The sequence below is a fragment of the Athene noctua genome, chromosome 1 (assembly GCF_965140245.1).
Source record: "Athene noctua chromosome 1, bAthNoc1.hap1.1, whole genome shotgun sequence".
NCBI lineage: Eukaryota > Metazoa > Chordata > Aves > Strigiformes > Strigidae > Athene > Athene noctua.
The window spans coordinates 147,627,758-147,645,454 of record NC_134037.1 but is presented as its reverse complement, the minus strand read 5'-3'; the positions used below and the strand labels follow the sequence as shown (position 1 = coordinate 147,645,454).

Here is a 17,697-nt window from a genome sequence, read left to right as displayed (position 1 = left end):
GTTGGTGTTCTGGGCTGCAGGCACACGTTGCTGGCTCACAGACAGATTTTCATACACCAGCATCCCCAGCCCTTCCCTGCAGCCCCCAGCCCGTACTGATATCAGGGATTACCCTGACCCAGGTGTAGGACCTTGCACTTGACCTTGTTAAACTTTATGATGTTGAATGGCCCCACTACTCAAGCCTGCCACTGTTTTTCTGGATGGCATCCCTGCCCTCTAACAAATCAAATGCACCACTCACCTTGGTGCCATCCATAAAATTTCTGAGGGTGCAGTCAGTCCCACTGTCTATGTCATTAATAAAGATATTGAACAGTACTGGTCCCAGTATGGAACCCTAAGGGACACCACTTGTTGCTGATCTCCATTTGGATGCTGAGCCGTTGACTGTAACTGGATGCAGCGATCCAGCCAATTCCTTATCCATCAAATAGTCCATCCATTAGAGGTAAGAATGATGTGGGGGACTGTATCAAACAGAAGTCCAGATAGTTGACAGGTAGCTTGCTTCTAGTAAGCATGGAGTGGCTCATCCTGCACTGTGTTTCCCAAGGACATCAGAGGTCATGCCAGCATTTCAGGCTACGGCTGGTGGGATCCAACTTGCCTGGAGGCTCCCTGCAGGTGGAGGTCCAGTCTCACCGGCTCTGGGCTCTCCTCTGGGCTCCTGCAACTGGGAAATGTCAGAGGATACAGCTCACAGTGGGGAAGGAGTTAAGTGTTTGACCAGCTGCTGCCTATGAGGCACTGAATTCTTTCCCGTGCAATCCAGCAGCCAGCGTCAGGACATCACTATATTTAGAAAGCTGATAAAGGTTTGGTGCCGACAGTTGTCCTGCCCCTTGATGAAGAAACCTCAGAGAGAGTGAGAGGGGGCAGCTGATTTCTCTCCCCTTAGTACCATTCCCTGCCAGGTTTCCTGCCCTCTTCACTGGACTCCTTCGGCGTGCCTCTGGCAGGGACCCCCGGCAGAGTTGTCCCAAGCACAGGGTTAGGTAAGTGCTCTTTCCTTGCTCCCCTGGCTCCCCGCTTGCTGCCTGTGAGTGGCAGCCACTCCTCAGCCCGCTTGAAGGCACTCGGCCGTGGTCCTCCTGCCTGAGGCCAGCTGCTGGGGCCCTTTGGAGCCACTGCTGGCTATCGTGGCACAGCACAGCGAGGCTGAAGTCGCACTGGCCAGACCTGGGGAAGCATCAGCTGCCATGTTTTCATGCTTCTAACTGAGCTACGGCCCCTTTGCTCTCCCACGCCCAGGGTGGGCACAGCAGCCTCCCCACAAAGGATTACAAGGACAAAGTCCTGAGGCTTAAAGCGCCTTCAGCCTTGAGTTTTAGGAGCGTTTCATTTTGGGGAGGCGAGGTCTCATGTTTCTTGCCCGCAACGCTCCTTCCAGTCCAGCTCCGGCTGTGTACAGCGCCTTCCAGCCACCACACATGGCTGAGCTGGCCAAGGAGAGGATAGAGTTTCTGCCCCACCACCCCTTCCTTCCTGGCCTTCCTGCACGCTTACTCACAGGCAAGAAGGGCATCAGCGCTTGCTGGGCAGCAGCCAGGGAGCTGCATAAGGCTTCGGGAGCGGCAGGCACCCTGGCAGAGGAGCCAGTGTGGCTGGCTTGTGGTGAGGGCTGCTTGCAGGACTGTGGGAGCCCCTTTGCCATACCCCGCCTGCCACCTCTGCCCCACAGCCGGGGGATGGCCTCCCGCCTGGACCTCGGTAATGGCTCTCCCTCCTACTGTGCTCCCCTTGTAGAGGATCCTCTCACAGCTGCCATGGCCAGCAGCAGAGATTCAGACAGTGAGCAGGCGGTGCTGCACCATGAGGAGGACGAGGGACAGGACGTGAAGGCCGTGCAGGCCCACTATCTCCGCAGCCCCTCGCCCAGCCGGTGAGTATGCTTGCTGCCATGGCCTTCTGGTATCACGTGGTAGGTCAGCTTGCCTTCCCTCCTATTCCACCACCTCTTGTCTGCACAGGCACTTGGATTAAGCGTGGAGTGTCCAGGGCTTTCCCCCACTCCCTGAAGCGGGGTTAGCATGCCAGCAGGGAGAAAGACTGCAGAGACTGAACTCCTGTGCTACTTAATCCATCCCGCTGAGAGTGTATGTGCACATGGAGGGGATAAATTGCAGAAAGCATTACTGTGGGGTGGTATCGTTGCTCTTCCCTTTCTCATCCTTTCATGTCCGTGCCCTTGTCGAAACTTCTGATCCAGATTTCAACTCTTCCCAAATTCAGCCCCGTTTTTCTGTCCATTATAAGGACCTGTGGATTTTTTTATGCTGACATTAGCCTTTCCCAGCCCCAGAAAGACTGAGGGTCGTCAGATTTGGGTTTGGTTCAGAGCCATCTTTAGCTACAAGCTTCAGGCACTGAACAGGAGGCTGTCACAGTGCAAGCTAAAATTGAGTTACCTCAAGCAAAACAAGCATGATTAGATGTGTTTTCTCCTATACAAGTAAAAATACATCCCTCTGTACTCTTTTCCTAAAGCAAAATGCTCTGCAGGGCTTTCTGTACACTTTGAGATCCTTTAGCTGAAGGCAGGGAGTAGGGATCAAATTTGAAAAGAACCTGCCCCAGTGGCCCTCAACAAGTAGGAGGTTATGAAATGTTTCGCATTAACTGTTGGGCACTGCAGAAAAATGAAGACAGAGTGCTTATTTTATTTAACTACATGCGTTTAAAAATTGTTTAGGAAGTTCACTGAGCTCACATAAAGTAAAATTATGTATTGAACTTGGTAAATCAGTCTTTCACTGCTCATCAGTCACTCAAAATGAACAGAACTACCTCTCCAGTTTATTCCCTTCCCTTCCTTTGTCTTCCTTTTTTTTTTCTTCTGCTTTTTTTCTTGCTGTCAATGCCAAAAGCAATGATGAACATGGCAAGGTCCTTCCCAAACAGAATGAGGCCATTGAAGCTTCCAGGCTCGGGCGTGAAACACCTGTGTGTTTCATGGATGCTTGGGGCAGCCACAGGTAAAATGTGTTGAGGCTGTGGTGGCAGATTATTACCAACTGTTATCTTTTTATTGAGCTTGGAGGTAACTTTTACAGCAAAAGGAATTGAAGGCAGGGCATAGCTGCAAATTTGTGTCAGCTCCTGTAAACGAGACTGAGGATCCCCTTGCTCATCTCATAAACTCCTTTGAAGAGCTAGAAAAGGATTATTTTCAGTCACGGTTGACAAGTTGCTGGAACCCAACTAAATGACCTTCACAAGTCCATTAAGTGATTTCCAGTGGCTGTGCCCTCCATTTTGATTATGGCAAATGAAGGCAGTTTAGTTTGCCAGGCACTTTGTTGCACCCTGACTGCACATTAATCACCCACCCCCTCCTGCTTTAATTAAACAAAACCAGTGTATTGCAAATACTGCAAGCCCGCATTGCCATATAGCTTCTGTGATGGCAGCAAACTTGTCCTAATGATCTGTACCATCTATTTGGAAGGAAATGTGAAGGGTGTACATCAGGGAAAAAAGCTCTGTAAAATGTTTTGTTGAGATGAACTGAATAAGAGGATTTTCTTGTACTATACAGGTGGACCCAGATGGAAATATATTTCTTTTCAAGATTGTGACCTTTGTTTGCCTAACAAAACTTAAGTAAATCATGCTGCGTGTCAAACAACTCCCTTCAAAGGTGTTTGTGGGTTACATAGTTGTTTCTGACCTGCAGTTAGACAGCTCTGTGTGAGTGGACAGACTGACCACAGATTCGTGCTATGAAGTGACCAACGTACTGAGGGAGAGATTCACAGTCTTCAATCTTAATGCAGCTTGTGATAATTCAAAGGCAATTAGCTAACAGAAGAAAAACTCAGCAGTTTTCTAGCATAATCTGTTTTGAATTGTTCAGTGAATTCTAGTTAGGACAATGTTTATGTCTGTCTAAGTGAGAGCTACTTCTGAGACTGTTCCTTGTGATCCATCCCCCTACCAGTCTCAAACCAGCCACTGATCTTCTCTACCCAAAAACTCCTCCACCAGTCCATTCTCTGGCACTCCAGCCTACCACAGTTCCTTCCCATGGGACCTGTCTACATCCTGCAAACACTGGATACCAAGGCATGTTTGAAGCCTGTAGTGCCATGCTGGAGAGTAGGGTGGGGGTGAGGGGTGGGAGAAGAGCTGGGGCTTCCCTTCTACCATCAAAGGATCGTCACTGCTCCAGTTCCCTGCTGCTTTCTTCTGGAATGGGAAGTCCTGGAGATGGAATCCCAGTGGAGGGCATTTGCCTAATAGGCAGTGTGGTTGGTTGGCAGGTATTCAGTGATATCGGACACTGATACAGAGAGCATCTTCATGGAGCCAATCCATCTGTCATCTGCTGTGGCTGCCAAACAAATAATCAATGAAGGTAAGAGGAGCAAGAGTAAAAGAATTATGTAAGTGATAGAGATTTGGGTTGCACTTGTTTTGTCTTTCTCATCCAGAGATCCTAAAATGATAAAAAAGCCTTTATGGGAAAACCCCACCTGAGGCAGAGGTGAAAACCACAAAGAAATAACGATTTACAGAAAGGTTTGGTGACTTCCTTTGAAGTTGTCACTGAATCTGTGGCTGAATCATGTACCGCAGTGGTGCATACAGTTTGATTGTTAGTTGCAGAATAGAATAGAATAGAATAGAATAGAATAGAATAGAATAGAATAGAATAGAATAGAATAGAATAGAATAGAATAGAATTAGAGTATTTTCAGTTGGAAGGGACCTACAATGATCATCTAGTCCAACTGCCTGTTCAAAAGTTACAACATGTTTTTAAGGGCACTGTCCAAATGCCTTTTAAACACTGACGGGGATGGGGCATTGGCCACCTCTCTAGGAAGCCTGTTCCAGTGTCTGACCACCCTCTTGGTAAAGAAATGCTTCCTAATGTCCAGTCAGAGCCCCTCCCCAGTGGTGCTAATTTGAACTATTCCCACATGTCATATCACTGGATACCACGGAGAAGAGCTCAGCACCTCCCTCTCCACTTCCCCTCCTCAGGAAGCTGTAGGGAGCAACTGCATTCTTTTGGGGCTAGAATGAGCATGCCCTTAACTCCCAGGCCTTTGGCCAGTGTGGATCTCTGGACTGAGAGGACAGTGCAGTACTGTTACTAACTACCTTGAGGCTACTAGATAAGCATGTACATGCACACACTGCAGACAGGGCAGTGTGATGTTACTGGGGAAAAAGGCAAGCCACAAGGCTTGCCTAGGAACAAAGAATGATAGGTCATGTATTTGTGTTGGTTTTACATGCTTTTAGTTACAATGTCAGTTTATTCCAGAACTGAAGACAAAGGACACCAATGAAGAATCAGTGTGTCCCAGGATGTTAGAATCTGCACGGCAGCTGATGGTGGAAGACCTGTACAACCGAGTTAAGGAAAAGATTGATGACACCAGCTTGTTTAACACGCCGTGTGTGATGGACTTGCAGAGGGCGCTTGTGAAAGACAGACTGGAGACCCCCAGGGATGCTGTGGATGAAGTCTGGCCTAATGTCTTCATAGCAGAAAAGTGAGTGTCGGTTTTTGTCATCAAGTTGCACGAGATTCCCAGTGAACGCTCAGATGGAACCACTGAAGGCATAACATGTATTACATGCATCTAATACCTTTCATCCCTAGAGACCCCCAAAGTGTTTTTCCTAATATGCTCACAAAGATCTCTGTACTGAAAAATAAATACTTCTGGAATAGAATCAGCAGCTTTCCTACGCTTATTTTGATGCTTTGATGATTTAGAAGAGGAAAAGGCAAGCAAGCCAAAATTAGACTGTTCTGATTGGAATTTGGCCCTGAAATCGGGACTAAAGTCCTTGTTACATAAAAGACAGTTAAAAAAGAAATGCTGTAGCAAATGTCAAATGGAAATGGTTAGGTCTTCTGTAGGTCATCTGAGACAACAGTGCAAGTGATCAGACAGAATTAGAAGGGGACACAGTGTAAAACATCAGTTGTGTGGTAAAAATTGAGAAATAAGTAAACAGCCTGAACCAAGGATGGCAGGATGAGTTTAAAATCAAGCTGGAGGGAAACTGACCATGCAGCTCTACTGGTGACTGCAGATTTCTCATTTTCTTTTCCCGATGCGTATTAGAAAGCAATACCTGTAGGACTCTCAAAAGGACATTAAGGTCTGAGTGGAACCACATGTTGGATGAGTGACACAGACTGGGAGTTCTGTAGACCTTGTAGCAGACAGCTTCTTTCCTACTCAGAATAGGAGCACTGATATTTAATATCTTTTTTTTTTCTTTTCTGAAGAAGTGTTGCAGTGAACAAAAGCCGTTTGAAGAGGCTGGGGATCACACATGTCTTGAATGCAGCTCATGGTACAGGTGTATACACAGGAGCAGGGTTCTACAACGGTCTGAATATCCAATACCTGGGCATTGAAGTGGATGATTTTCCAGATATGGATATTTCCAAACACTTCCGCCCAGCTGCAGAGTTCCTTGACGAAGCACTGCTGACTTACAGGGGTAAGAGGAGGTTACGGTGGTTCCAGAATGCTTGGGAATTAATGGGTGGAACCGTTACTCTGATAAATGCCACATTTGTAATTGGGTAGAAGGCAGATAATTTGTTTTCTGCGTCCAGTTACAGTGAACACTTCTTGCCCATTTCTGGCATGCCTCATTCAAAACAGGAAGGGGCAAACTAGTGAGAGGAGGCAGCCCAGCAGCCCCTGCTGCAAGCCCCGTGTCTTCTGAATCAAATGGCTGCGAGCCACCTCCCTCAGCTGCTTTGAAAGTACCCTACTATTGCAAAGAGGTGAAGCCCTGCTCCAATAAATATATATTTTTATATTGATATTATATATATTGATATATTCCTGTACACTGCGAGTTTCAGTTTTGCCAGGATGTTTACTACAAAAGAACAGGCTGATTTACTAGAACAGTCCAAACAGCTGGGTTGAATCCCTGGATATCTACACCCAGGCTACTGTATATTTTGCTGTACTCCAGTTCCATGGCAGCTGTTATTCTGTGGACCTCCAGTGCATACTGGTCATTTTGTTGCCATTTCAGTGGACAGTTAGAAATATTGTCATGGAATTAAATAAAAAAAATGAACACCACAGTCAGTGATATCACTGATATTCTTCATATATGTATTCAGTGCATTTAATTTTTGTAGAGAGACAACAGGTTACCTCCTAGTAGAAGTGACAGTAAGAAAAGTGAGTTTTGTTAGTACACAAGAAAAGTTGAGCCAAGTTTAATAGCTCACCGACAACAACACGAGGAGGGACACTCTATCCATCTATATTCGTCCTCATAAGTCCCATTGCTACCCTTGGCATAGTACAAATGTTACTGCTGCTGGCATTTATCAACCCTTCAACTCACTAACCCAGCAAAAATGACAGCCCATCAGGGAAGAGATGATTTTCCATTGGGTTAGTGAACTGAACTGACACATTAAAGGGCCTGGTCAGTACCAGAAAGGACACAGGAAAGGATGCACAGAGACAGGAGCCTTGAAAGAAAGCAGAGGAATGAGATCTCCCCCTTTTGGTGAGCTGTTAGGCTTTACTGTTAAAACACTTCGAAGGCAACGGAGAGTTTTGATACTAGAAAAGGTGTAAAAGACATTTCGGGATTGTAGGAATAGGTACATTAGGTAAATACTTGCAGTAGCATATCAGCAGTCAGAAGGGTGGTGTTTAAACTGGCTTCATTAAGTTTCAGTGCAAACATTTTGATTAAACTGAAGTTTATCACACATTTAGAAACAGTAATTTCAGTTATTTGCAAGCGAGCAAAGCCTCATTTAAGCTCTCTTCATATTTACAAGCTTTTCTTTAACTGTAATTTGCTAGAAAAGTAACTTTAAAAAACAGTTCTTCTGTGCCAAAGCTTAGTTTTCTGCAGTAGGTGGTTTCTGTGTAAATGCCATGAAATAAAGCAGATCCTCGGCTTTGATTCCAGCTCTTGCAGTCACTGTTTACAGAACGGTGGGTCCCAGTAGTTTGAAGCAGCTGTATCAGTTTGTCAGAGTCAAAATTTTCTGCTAGTTGCTTGGCTCTCCTGTTCTGAGATATACTATGACTCTGGCCTCCAGCCAGTTTACGCGTAAACTGTTTGGGTGTACCTTGCAAAACAGCAGCTCTGTATTCTAGCAGAAATATAATTAATTAAATATAAAATTATATTTAAGTCCTATAATATGCCTTATTAAAAATTATTTGCTTATCCTCCCAATACCCTCCTGGAGGCTAATGCTAATGTATCCCTTTTTACATATGGGGAAACTGAAGCATGGCAAGCTTAAATGTTTTACCTTAAGTCAGCCAGCAAGTCAAGAATACTGTATCACTTGTCTTTCTAATACCTTTCTAATAAGCTTTTTGATTATTTGGGGAAGTGAAGTGTATAGATGAATATAGATGATATTTATTACTTAGACTGTTTTAATATGTGCCTGCCCACAGCTTTTGAAACTTAAGTGGTTTTTATTCATATGTATCTAAATTTTTATTAAGGTAAAGCTAACAGGTATTTGTATTGGTTTCAGTCACTGAAACATATAATCTGTCTCATTTTTAACACTATTCAGAGAATGTTTTTGTGCTACATATCAGAGCAACCTCTCTGTGTTATTGGAAATAACTAACTACTTTTATATTCAATATCTGTAGGCAAAATCCTTGTCAGCAGTGAAATGGGAATCAGTCGCTCAGCTGTGCTGGTGGCTGCTTACCTGATGATCTACCACCATATGACCATTCTGGAGGCTCTGATGACTCTGAGAAAGAAGCGTGCCATTTACCCCAACGATGGCTTTCTGAAACAGCTAAGGGACCTCAATGAGCAATTGTTGGAGGAACGAGAGTTGGAGCATACTGGAGATGAAGAAGTCACTCCTAGTCAAAGTCCTGTTGTCCATGCAGGGACTTCTTCCCAGCTGTCTGGAGTTGGGGACTCAGAAAGCATCATGGGAGCCAAAGCCCACTCCATCACAGTAGAAGAAGAGGACACCAGCAGCCTGCTGGGTAGTCTTATGAGCTCTTCATCAGTGGGAAAAACTAGCCGGGTTTCCAAACACTCCACCCTCATCAGTGAGGAGGAAGAGGAACAGTTGTATGAGGAATGGAGGAAGAAACAAGGCCTGCCTGCAAAGGAACCAGGAGGTAACCATGGAAGAAGAACATCTCCAAAGCTTCCAGATCAGGAAGGAGAACAATCTGAGGAGGATGTGGAGCAGAGGATCCGTGACTGGCAGTGCAGAAATGAGAAATACCAAATGGATGGTCCGCCCAGGGAGGAGGATGGAGATTCCAGCACGGGAGGAAGACCTTACCCAACAGGTGAATTCAGTGATGTTGAGAGTGTGAGCAGTTTTGAGATCCGAACCCTAAAACAACAGGTAGAAGCCAGTAGCTTTAGCAGGATGAGGAGGAGCCGCACAGGCTCTGTGTCTTCAGAGAGCACCTGGGACATGTGGAACCAGAGGCTTCTGGAGGTTGAGAAAGAAGCTGCTCAGAGGTATCATTCTAAGAATAAAAACTGTGGGGAGAGACAATCCCCAGAAACAGGAAGAAAGGAGAGGGATGTGGATGAAGAGAGTGTGTTTTCAGACAGTAGCTCCTTTTACAATTTCTGCCAGAAAAACAAAGACAAGTTGACCCCCTTAGAAAGGTGGAAGGTCAAGAGGATCCAGTTCGGCTTTCACAAGAAGGATTTAGAACCATCGTCATCTTCTGCACCATCTCCAGCAGAAGAGGGCAGCCAGGCAGATGGGGAGGAGACAGAAGGGAAGAGTTTGTCAGATATTAACCTGACTGCTTACCAGGCTTGGAAAACGAAGCGGCAGAAGAAGGTGGGCAGCGAAAGCAAGGAGGAATTTGTGGAGTTTGCCAAAAGTGAGGATTTTGCTTCAGCTAAAAAGAAGCAGAGGCGTGTAGAGCTCCTTGAACGTTCAAAGAAAATTTTAGAAGAAAGCCAGTCCATGTGCAGCTGGGAGACAGACAGTATGATGAGTGGGAGTATCCCACTGTCAGCTTTCTGGCCCTCAGTGCCTTCTGCAAGCGGTGCCGAGGATGCAGCTTCTGCACTGAGCATGCAGACAAATCATTCATCTTTATCGCAGACCAGGAGCAGCACAGGGGCAGTGCAGCCAAGCATACCTGTTCCCAATCTCCCAGTTGGCCCAGGTGACACTATATCCATGGCAAGCATTCAGAACTGGATTGCTAACGTGGTCAGTGAAACCATTGCTCAAAAGCAAAATGAGATCATGATGCTGTCCCGTCCATCGTCTGCAGTGGCCTCCAGCATAATGTCAGGAGACCTTGGCAGGCATGTAGACGATGATAAGGTTTCTCTTCTCAGTGCTCAGAGTGGCTCATCTCTTGCTACCTCTCACATTCGCCAGCAGAACATGCAGAGGGCTGAGTCTCAGTCTGTCCTGTCTTGCAATACCTCAGTGAGTGCAAGGACAGATGGGACTAGTTCAAACATGAAGATAACACAGACAAGCAAGCCACTGTACAGCCTCTTTGCTGATGAAGTTGACCTGAAGAAACTCAGGAGGAAGGAGAAAGAGATGCAAATGGAAATGAGAGAGAAAATGTCAGATTATCAAATCGAAAAGGTGATCAGAGACAATAAACGCAGCACTTTATTTAAAAAAAAGATGACCAAAGGAGAGGAAAATGAAATAGAAGATGACGGAGGGAGTACAACAAACAGCCACAGGCGCCCCTTGCAAGCAGATCTTGACAGAACTGATACGGTCTTTGATCTGTCCAGTCAACCTGAAAACACAGGTGCACCGAAGTCAGAGATAGAGACTGATATCACCAAGTGGCTCAGTGGCCTGAAAGCAGAAAGAGAACCACCGTCATATTATGATCAAAGTGAGAAGGCTAGAGAGAAATATAGCAGATCATCCAAAGTTAGAGAGATGGATTCTGAAACATCCAGTTACAGATTCTCCAGATCCCAAAGAGAAGAGCTAGACAGCTGTTCTTCCTACGAGTCAAAAGGAGATTCACTGAGAACCCTGTCAAGATTTTCCTCAGCTTCTGCAAAAGAGGACAAAAAGATGTATAAGTTCACAAGGTCAAGAGTCAGTGAAAAAAGTTCCAGAGAAAAGAGCCCAGAGCTGCACACTTTCAGCCGAACACCTGAACCATCATTTGACTCTGAATCCCCTCAACCATCTACACAGAATCGAGTTAGATGTCATCATGTGGAGGCATGTGAAGAGGAGGCCAGGTCAGACATGTCAGAATTTGGCGCTAAGAGAAAGTTCACCCAGAGCTTTTCAAAGTCTGAAGAGGGTGGACAGAAGGAGGCAAAAGTGGAACAAAGTGAAGAAAGATTTGCATCTAGACAGTTCTCTCAGTACAGGCGAAGCACGCATAAAGAAGAGGAAGAAGAGATGGATGATGATGCCATTATCGCTGCTTGGAGAAGCCGACTAGAAGAAACTACGGCAAAGCTCCGGCGCAGAAGGGAAGAGTGACCAAGATCAGATTATAGGAACACAAGCAGAGCCACAGAGTCCCTGAATCACTCATCATTATATTTCTGATAATCCTTTGTGGTTTGTAGGGCATTTCCTGCAGATAGTTCTCTTCTTAATCAAAGGCGATAAAGGGAAGAGGTCAAGTTTTGGAAGTGTTTGTGGTTTGTCAGAAAGAAGATGCTAGTATTAAATGATCAATGTAGGTAGGCACACAAAGTTAGAAGCCATTAGGAGCCAGACAATGTTTCAGCCGCAAAAGCAAGTAACGGTGGCACCTCAATTCAAAAGACCAATCGCATCCCATTTTGGTTATTTCAATTTCCTAGTCTCATTACAAACTGGACATATTTTTTCTCGTCTCTTTTTGATCATAAATGGAAGAAGCCAACAGCTTTTTCTAGGAATTTGAAGAATGTTCCTCTCTTAGTCAGTTTTAACTTTATACCACTGAGAAGATATTGACAGGTAGGCTCCATTTTCTGCACCAGTCTTATGAATGTCTACAGAAAGAAGACAGTTCAGGGGAATACATGTATTCTTTCATTTCACTAAGTAGCAGAAGCAAAGTGAAATACTAGAAAAAAGAAGATGCCTCCTTCTTTTTAGAAGTTCAATGCAATAATGAATGTATTCATGTGGTACCATTGTTATCTATTAGATAGAGTCATCTCTGCTTCAGTATGGTTTGTTCCTGCCAATAACTTTGAGTCAACAAAGGAAAAATGTAGCGATGTTAACAGCCATCTAAAAATTATGTTCTGATGTAGTTAAAGAGAGAGTTAGGATTAGGATTAGGATTAGGATTAGGATTAGGATTAGGATTAGGATTAGTGTTAGATTAGGCTGGGTTTCTGATGTACTGGCTTACATTTGTTTTATGTATGCAGCTCAGTTAAGTCTGTGCTTTTATGTCTATAGTCACACTGTCATGTATCTATTAATTTTCAATGTGATTGCCTTGAAAGAAGAGTGATACACAGAGTGACCTCATAATAAAATGATGTATAACTAAAGTGTTGGTGTAAGGCACCATGCACCTAAGGACAAATTATATGTCTGTTGAACTTGGGAGCTCATTTTTAGGAGATGGTAGGTTTAGTTGGCGTGTTACAGTTAACGTGTTGTTTGTATCGTGAGCTACAGAGTCCACTTTTCAGAGTGAGTGGAAGAGCAGTCTTCATGTTAACTGAGTACAGCAAGTTAAGATCCTTGGGTTTTTCCATGCCCTGCAGAGCCTCGTGAGCTTGTGTGATGTGACCTACCAGTCCTGCCACAGCATCACTTCTGTGACTTGTATGAGACCGTGTCTTTGACACATCAAAGCACCCAACTCTTTGTCACCAGTCAACATTCTCCACCTCTCTCTTATAAATACCTAAGCCAGTTTCTCCCGATTTCTACTCTGGAATTATCTGTTCCCTCTTCTGTACAGACTGTATTTTGAAACAACAAAACCCTCTGGCAGACCTTAGTATAAAACAACAATGGAGAGATGATGCAGTATTGCTCTCTCACGGGAGTTTTGTCTTTCTTTTTCTTGTCATCTCTTCTCCCTCCCACTGTGAGGCTTAGAGCTCACTATTATTATTATGCTAGTACCTCTCCCTATTTTAATTGTGTAATATAGGCTCTATGGAGCAAGGGCCTGGTCTTTGTCCTTGTCTGTATGACGCCATGCACATCAGCAGTGCTATCTAAATAATGGTTACTGATAAGAAAATGCAGCTGCCAATTTTCCTAAACTTAGAATCATTTTTCTCAACTGTAACTCACTGATTAGACATTATCCCTACTTCTCTAAAGATAAAGATGACTCTTTCTGACAGCCAGGACTAGGGCAAATGATAGCTACTTATTGTCAGGTGAATGGAGTCTCAAAATCAGGTGATTGAACAATAACAAGGGTAGAAAAATAAGAGAAAGAACATATTTTACTTCTGTGGGTTGTTGAGTTTTTTTGAGTAAACTCAGATTACATTTTTGGAGTACATAAAGAGCATGGTCTTGTTAATGTTTCAGGCATCGAGAGGTGCTATAAGGCTTATAATGCACTTCTACTACAATATGATATATAATACAATGCATCCCCTGTTTCTGCATATTTCGGTGAATTGTATGTTTTTAAAGTAGTGGAATTCCAGGCTTTGATCCACATTCCCAGATTTTATACTGAATTTCTGCAATGTATGTTAGGATAGGCATTTTCCTCTTCGTCCCTGGTAAAGTTGTTCTGTGGAAAACAAATCTGCATATGCATATTTGGACCTTGCTTTAATTTTCAGTCTAGAAAAGGTCTTCAGTTTTGATGGATGAAAGTGGGAGTGTGCTGTATCTTCTGGCACTGAATTTACTTTTTTATCAAAGGCTATTTCCCTCGGAAAAATCTCTCTCCCGTTTCCTACGGCTGGCTGCTGCTTTCAACAGAAATGTCTGTCCTCTGCAGTACTGTAGGGGGCATCTTACACTGTAAAAGATGAGCATTATATGATGTAGTAATTGGTTTCATTTTGCACTCTACAGCACAGCCTTTGTTTGGGTAGCATTTTGATTTAAACAGTAATCTAGGTCTGCCGCACAAATAAATTATTCAAGACCGAGGGGCAGAATATGGTTCAGTAACAAGCCTGAGCCAAACCATCCTGATAGCAAGTTTTGACCCTTCTGGGAAAGGGTTAAGTGGGTTCTGCTGACTCACTGAGGTAGGTGGCTTATTAGTTCACTTGTGTAAAAGGGAGATAAAAATGGTTTGCTGGGGAGAGGCCATCTAAGATGCTGGCTGAGCAGTCATGAGGGAGAAGCCTTAGAAATAGCTGAACTTTATTTTCTTATTGCTTATATCCTTGTTAATAAAGCCAAACCCCCAAAGCAATAAGGGGGTGGGGATCATTTTGGACTCCATTCCGTGTACAGCCTGTGCTTGAAAGCGAGATGGGAAAGGCTCCAGCTCACAGGTATAAATTACATGAAACAGTGACATAAAGACCTTGCATGGTGAAAATATTAAAGCATTCAGTCATAAGACCAATAACCAGGAGAGACAGAAATGGAGAGGTTGAAGGCAGGCTAGAAAGTCAGGTTTTAAGATGAGAATTTAGAAGGAGATAGGGAATCGGTGAAAGGGGAGAGGTCTGCACAGATTATTTCAGGTGACCAGAGCTGCAGAGTGAATGGTTTTTCAGCAATGACACTGTTCTGACACTAGATTAAAAAGAGTAGGTAAGTACCCAAATTTATCTAGGAAGGATTTTTCAGCAAAGATGCACTGGAACTGATATTTTTGCTCAGTCTCAGTTTGTTGCTATAGACAGGAGGGGTTTTTTTGGCATTGTGTAGTGGCAGGTGAAAGTGCAAGGAGCATCCATACAGTCAGTTAAGAATATAAACACCGGAACATCAGAAAGGCTGTATGGGGTCAGACCAAAGGTCCATCTGGCTCAATATCCTGTCTCTGACAGAGAACAACAGTGAATACCTAGGGAAGAATATAAGAACAGTGATATAAGTGATATTTCCCCAGCATGATCTTACAGCTTCTAATCATTTGCAACTCAAGGACTTCCTGAGCCAGATGTGATATTTTTGTATTTAATAGCCCTTGATAGATTTTCCTTTTATGGAGGTGCCTAGTCATTTTTGAGTTATAGCCATTATAGCCTTGTACCCGCCAGCCTCCGTGATCTCTTGTGGCAAGAAGTCCCACAACTTACTCTACACTGAATGTCAAGCCATCTCCTTTTTGTCTGTTCTGAAGCCACCTTTAATGCCAAGATAGTGTATCTACATGCCCCACAAGATCTTGCCACCCTCTATCCTTATGCCCCATCCTTAGCGCTCTGTTTTTCAGCCTGACTTGCTCATTCCTCATATGAGAGCTGTTCCATGTCTCTGATTATCCTGTCTGTTCTCTAAACCCTTTCCAGTTCTACTTTGTCACATTTGAGATGAGGGACCAGATCCTCAGGCAGTATTCATGGTTCAGGTGTGGCAGTGATTTATCCTGTGGCATAATGACCTTTTTCCTGTTCTCTCTGTTCCTTCCACATTAACTCCTAACAGTTTGCTTGCTTTTCTGGCCGTTGCTGAGCACCAAGGTGATATTTTCATGGAACTATTTATTATATCCACAAAATCTTGTTGCTGGATGGCAATGGTCATCTCCAACATCATAATTTTATGTTTTCTTATGTGTAATGCTTTACATTTATTAGACTTGAATTTCATCTACCATCTTAGTGATCAGTCTCTCAGTCTCATTAAGTCCTTCTGTGTTTTTTCACAGCTGGCCTCTCATTTCTACTATGTTTCCTTAATGTCCTTTGAACAAGGTCGAAACTCACGAGTATGTGGGAAGCAAAGAAGTTAAGGAGGGATATATGAGAGAGAAACCCATTTGATGTTGGTCTGAGTGAAGTAAGAAAGTGGTGAAAGCTGGAGAACTAGGAGATAAGAAGCGTTCAAAAAGAGATCTGAAGACAATAGGCAAATGAAGAAGGGGTCCTACACTGGACAGAGACAGTGAGATATGTATGTAAGCTGAAGAGGCTAATGCAAAATATTAATTTGTTAGATGTAGAAAAATCTGGGGAAGGTTATGGGGCAACCTCTGTGGGAAGGAAGGAGGTGGTATGATTTACAAAAATTACAGGTTTGTGAGAAATGTGAAGGGGACTGTGATAAATTGAAAGGGTGAGAGATATTAGTGGGACATAGATGATAAAATGACATCTGTGGTAAACTGGGAATTCAATGTGGCAGAAGCAAGTTTGGAAGGAAGCGGAAATGTACCAGAAATAAGTTAGACCTAGTGTAACAGCTGCATTCTGTGTCATAATACTGATAGGTGTGGGGCCATGGCCCATTTCCCCCCATCTAGGATTTTCAGAGCAATTTGATTTATTGCACGCAGCACTAGTTTAGACTGGATAATTTTAAAAGGAGTTTAGCACCATTTCCTTCTTTTACAGCTCCTTGAGAAATGCTTACACATTAGCTGTAGTGGAGAGCTAGGTGAATTATGAGACAAAATTTTTTACTTGGGGATGGTTATATTGCATTACCTGCCTTTCCTTAAAGGGTTTAGCTGGAATACATTCAATATAGATATTATAACATGAAAACACAGTAGCCATGACCTTCCTAAATTTATAGACAATCCAACAGAGATGCAGAAAGCATGTGATTAATATAGTCTAGGGCTTGGAAACAGACACTGCATGCTCATGTACTCCAGCAAAATCTCTTTGAGAGATACCTACCTATTCTCTGGAATTTCACTTGTCATTTAGAAAAATGAAAGTGGGCTACATCTCTGGCTGTTCTAATTGTGAAGAAAACTTCCAAAATTGAAACTGTGTGTAACAAATAAACAGTTCTCTAGAGAAGTGGGAGCATAGCTCTAAATGGTGTGTGAATTGCCTCTGTCATCTGAGCAAGGTGCTAACTTATTTGCAGGGGAGTAATTATTTAAATGCCAATAAGATTTGTTGCATTGTTCTTCATGTAAAAAATGGAGAGAGGTTCAAAATACATGTATTTAGGTTGTGTATTGCCAGTACCAGCATAATCTACTTGAATGAACACCCTGTCATTCTGGCTACCCCTAGGAACAGAAATTTTTTGGGCATGGAAGAATCCTATCCTTTTTTTTTTTTTTTTTCCCTAGACTGCCTTTTGTTCTTTGGTACATTTCAGCATACTCAGGAGCTGAATTCATGTTGCTTCCATCTATCCCCCTGTTACAAACATTCAGTAGCTTCTGAGCTTGGTGTTTTCCTGTGACTGCTGTTCCCCTGCCACAGGGTGCACAGACACATACACACAAGCACACACATGCACACACACACATTATTTGTGACTTAGAAAAGCTGGCAACAATATGAATTCAGTTCTTCCCAGGGCCAGTAGGTCAAGGTAAATGTTGGGATGTCTATGCTAAGCTATCCAGGTGTGGTGATGTGAAAACTGTCTTAGAGAGCAGAAGGAACATCCTGTCTGCGCTTTGAACCTTCCCCTCTGAATTGCATTTCAAAGATTATTTGCATGTATCTTTAAAATAGACAAATTTAATCCTTACACAAGAGTGTAACTGCTTCCATATCTGATTCATACCTGCAGGCAGACTTGTTTACTTTCATTTAAGATATGTATGCCCTGGAAGACACAAATGGATATAATGGTAAACTAGCATCATTGTTAACTATGGAGAGAACAATGTTTCTACA

The 17,697-nt window shown here is 43.5% G+C and overlaps 1 protein-coding gene across 1 annotated transcript; it reads left to right on the top strand.

The window, feature by feature from the left end:
• Nucleotides 1–859: 859 nt before the first annotated feature.
• Nucleotides 860–16,867, top strand: STYXL2 (serine/threonine/tyrosine interacting like 2). The gene is made up of 6 exons (XM_074900253.1): nt 860–998; nt 1,750–1,885; nt 4,266–4,360; nt 5,279–5,510; nt 6,260–6,477; nt 8,643–16,867. Exons 2-6 carry the CDS (start codon nt 1,770–1,772, stop codon nt 11,471–11,473), a joined length of 3,492 nt encoding a protein of 1,163 aa, XP_074756354.1. The 5' UTR covers nt 860–998; nt 1,750–1,769; the 3' UTR covers nt 11,474–16,867.
• The last annotated feature ends 830 nt before the right edge of the window (nt 16,868–17,697 follow it).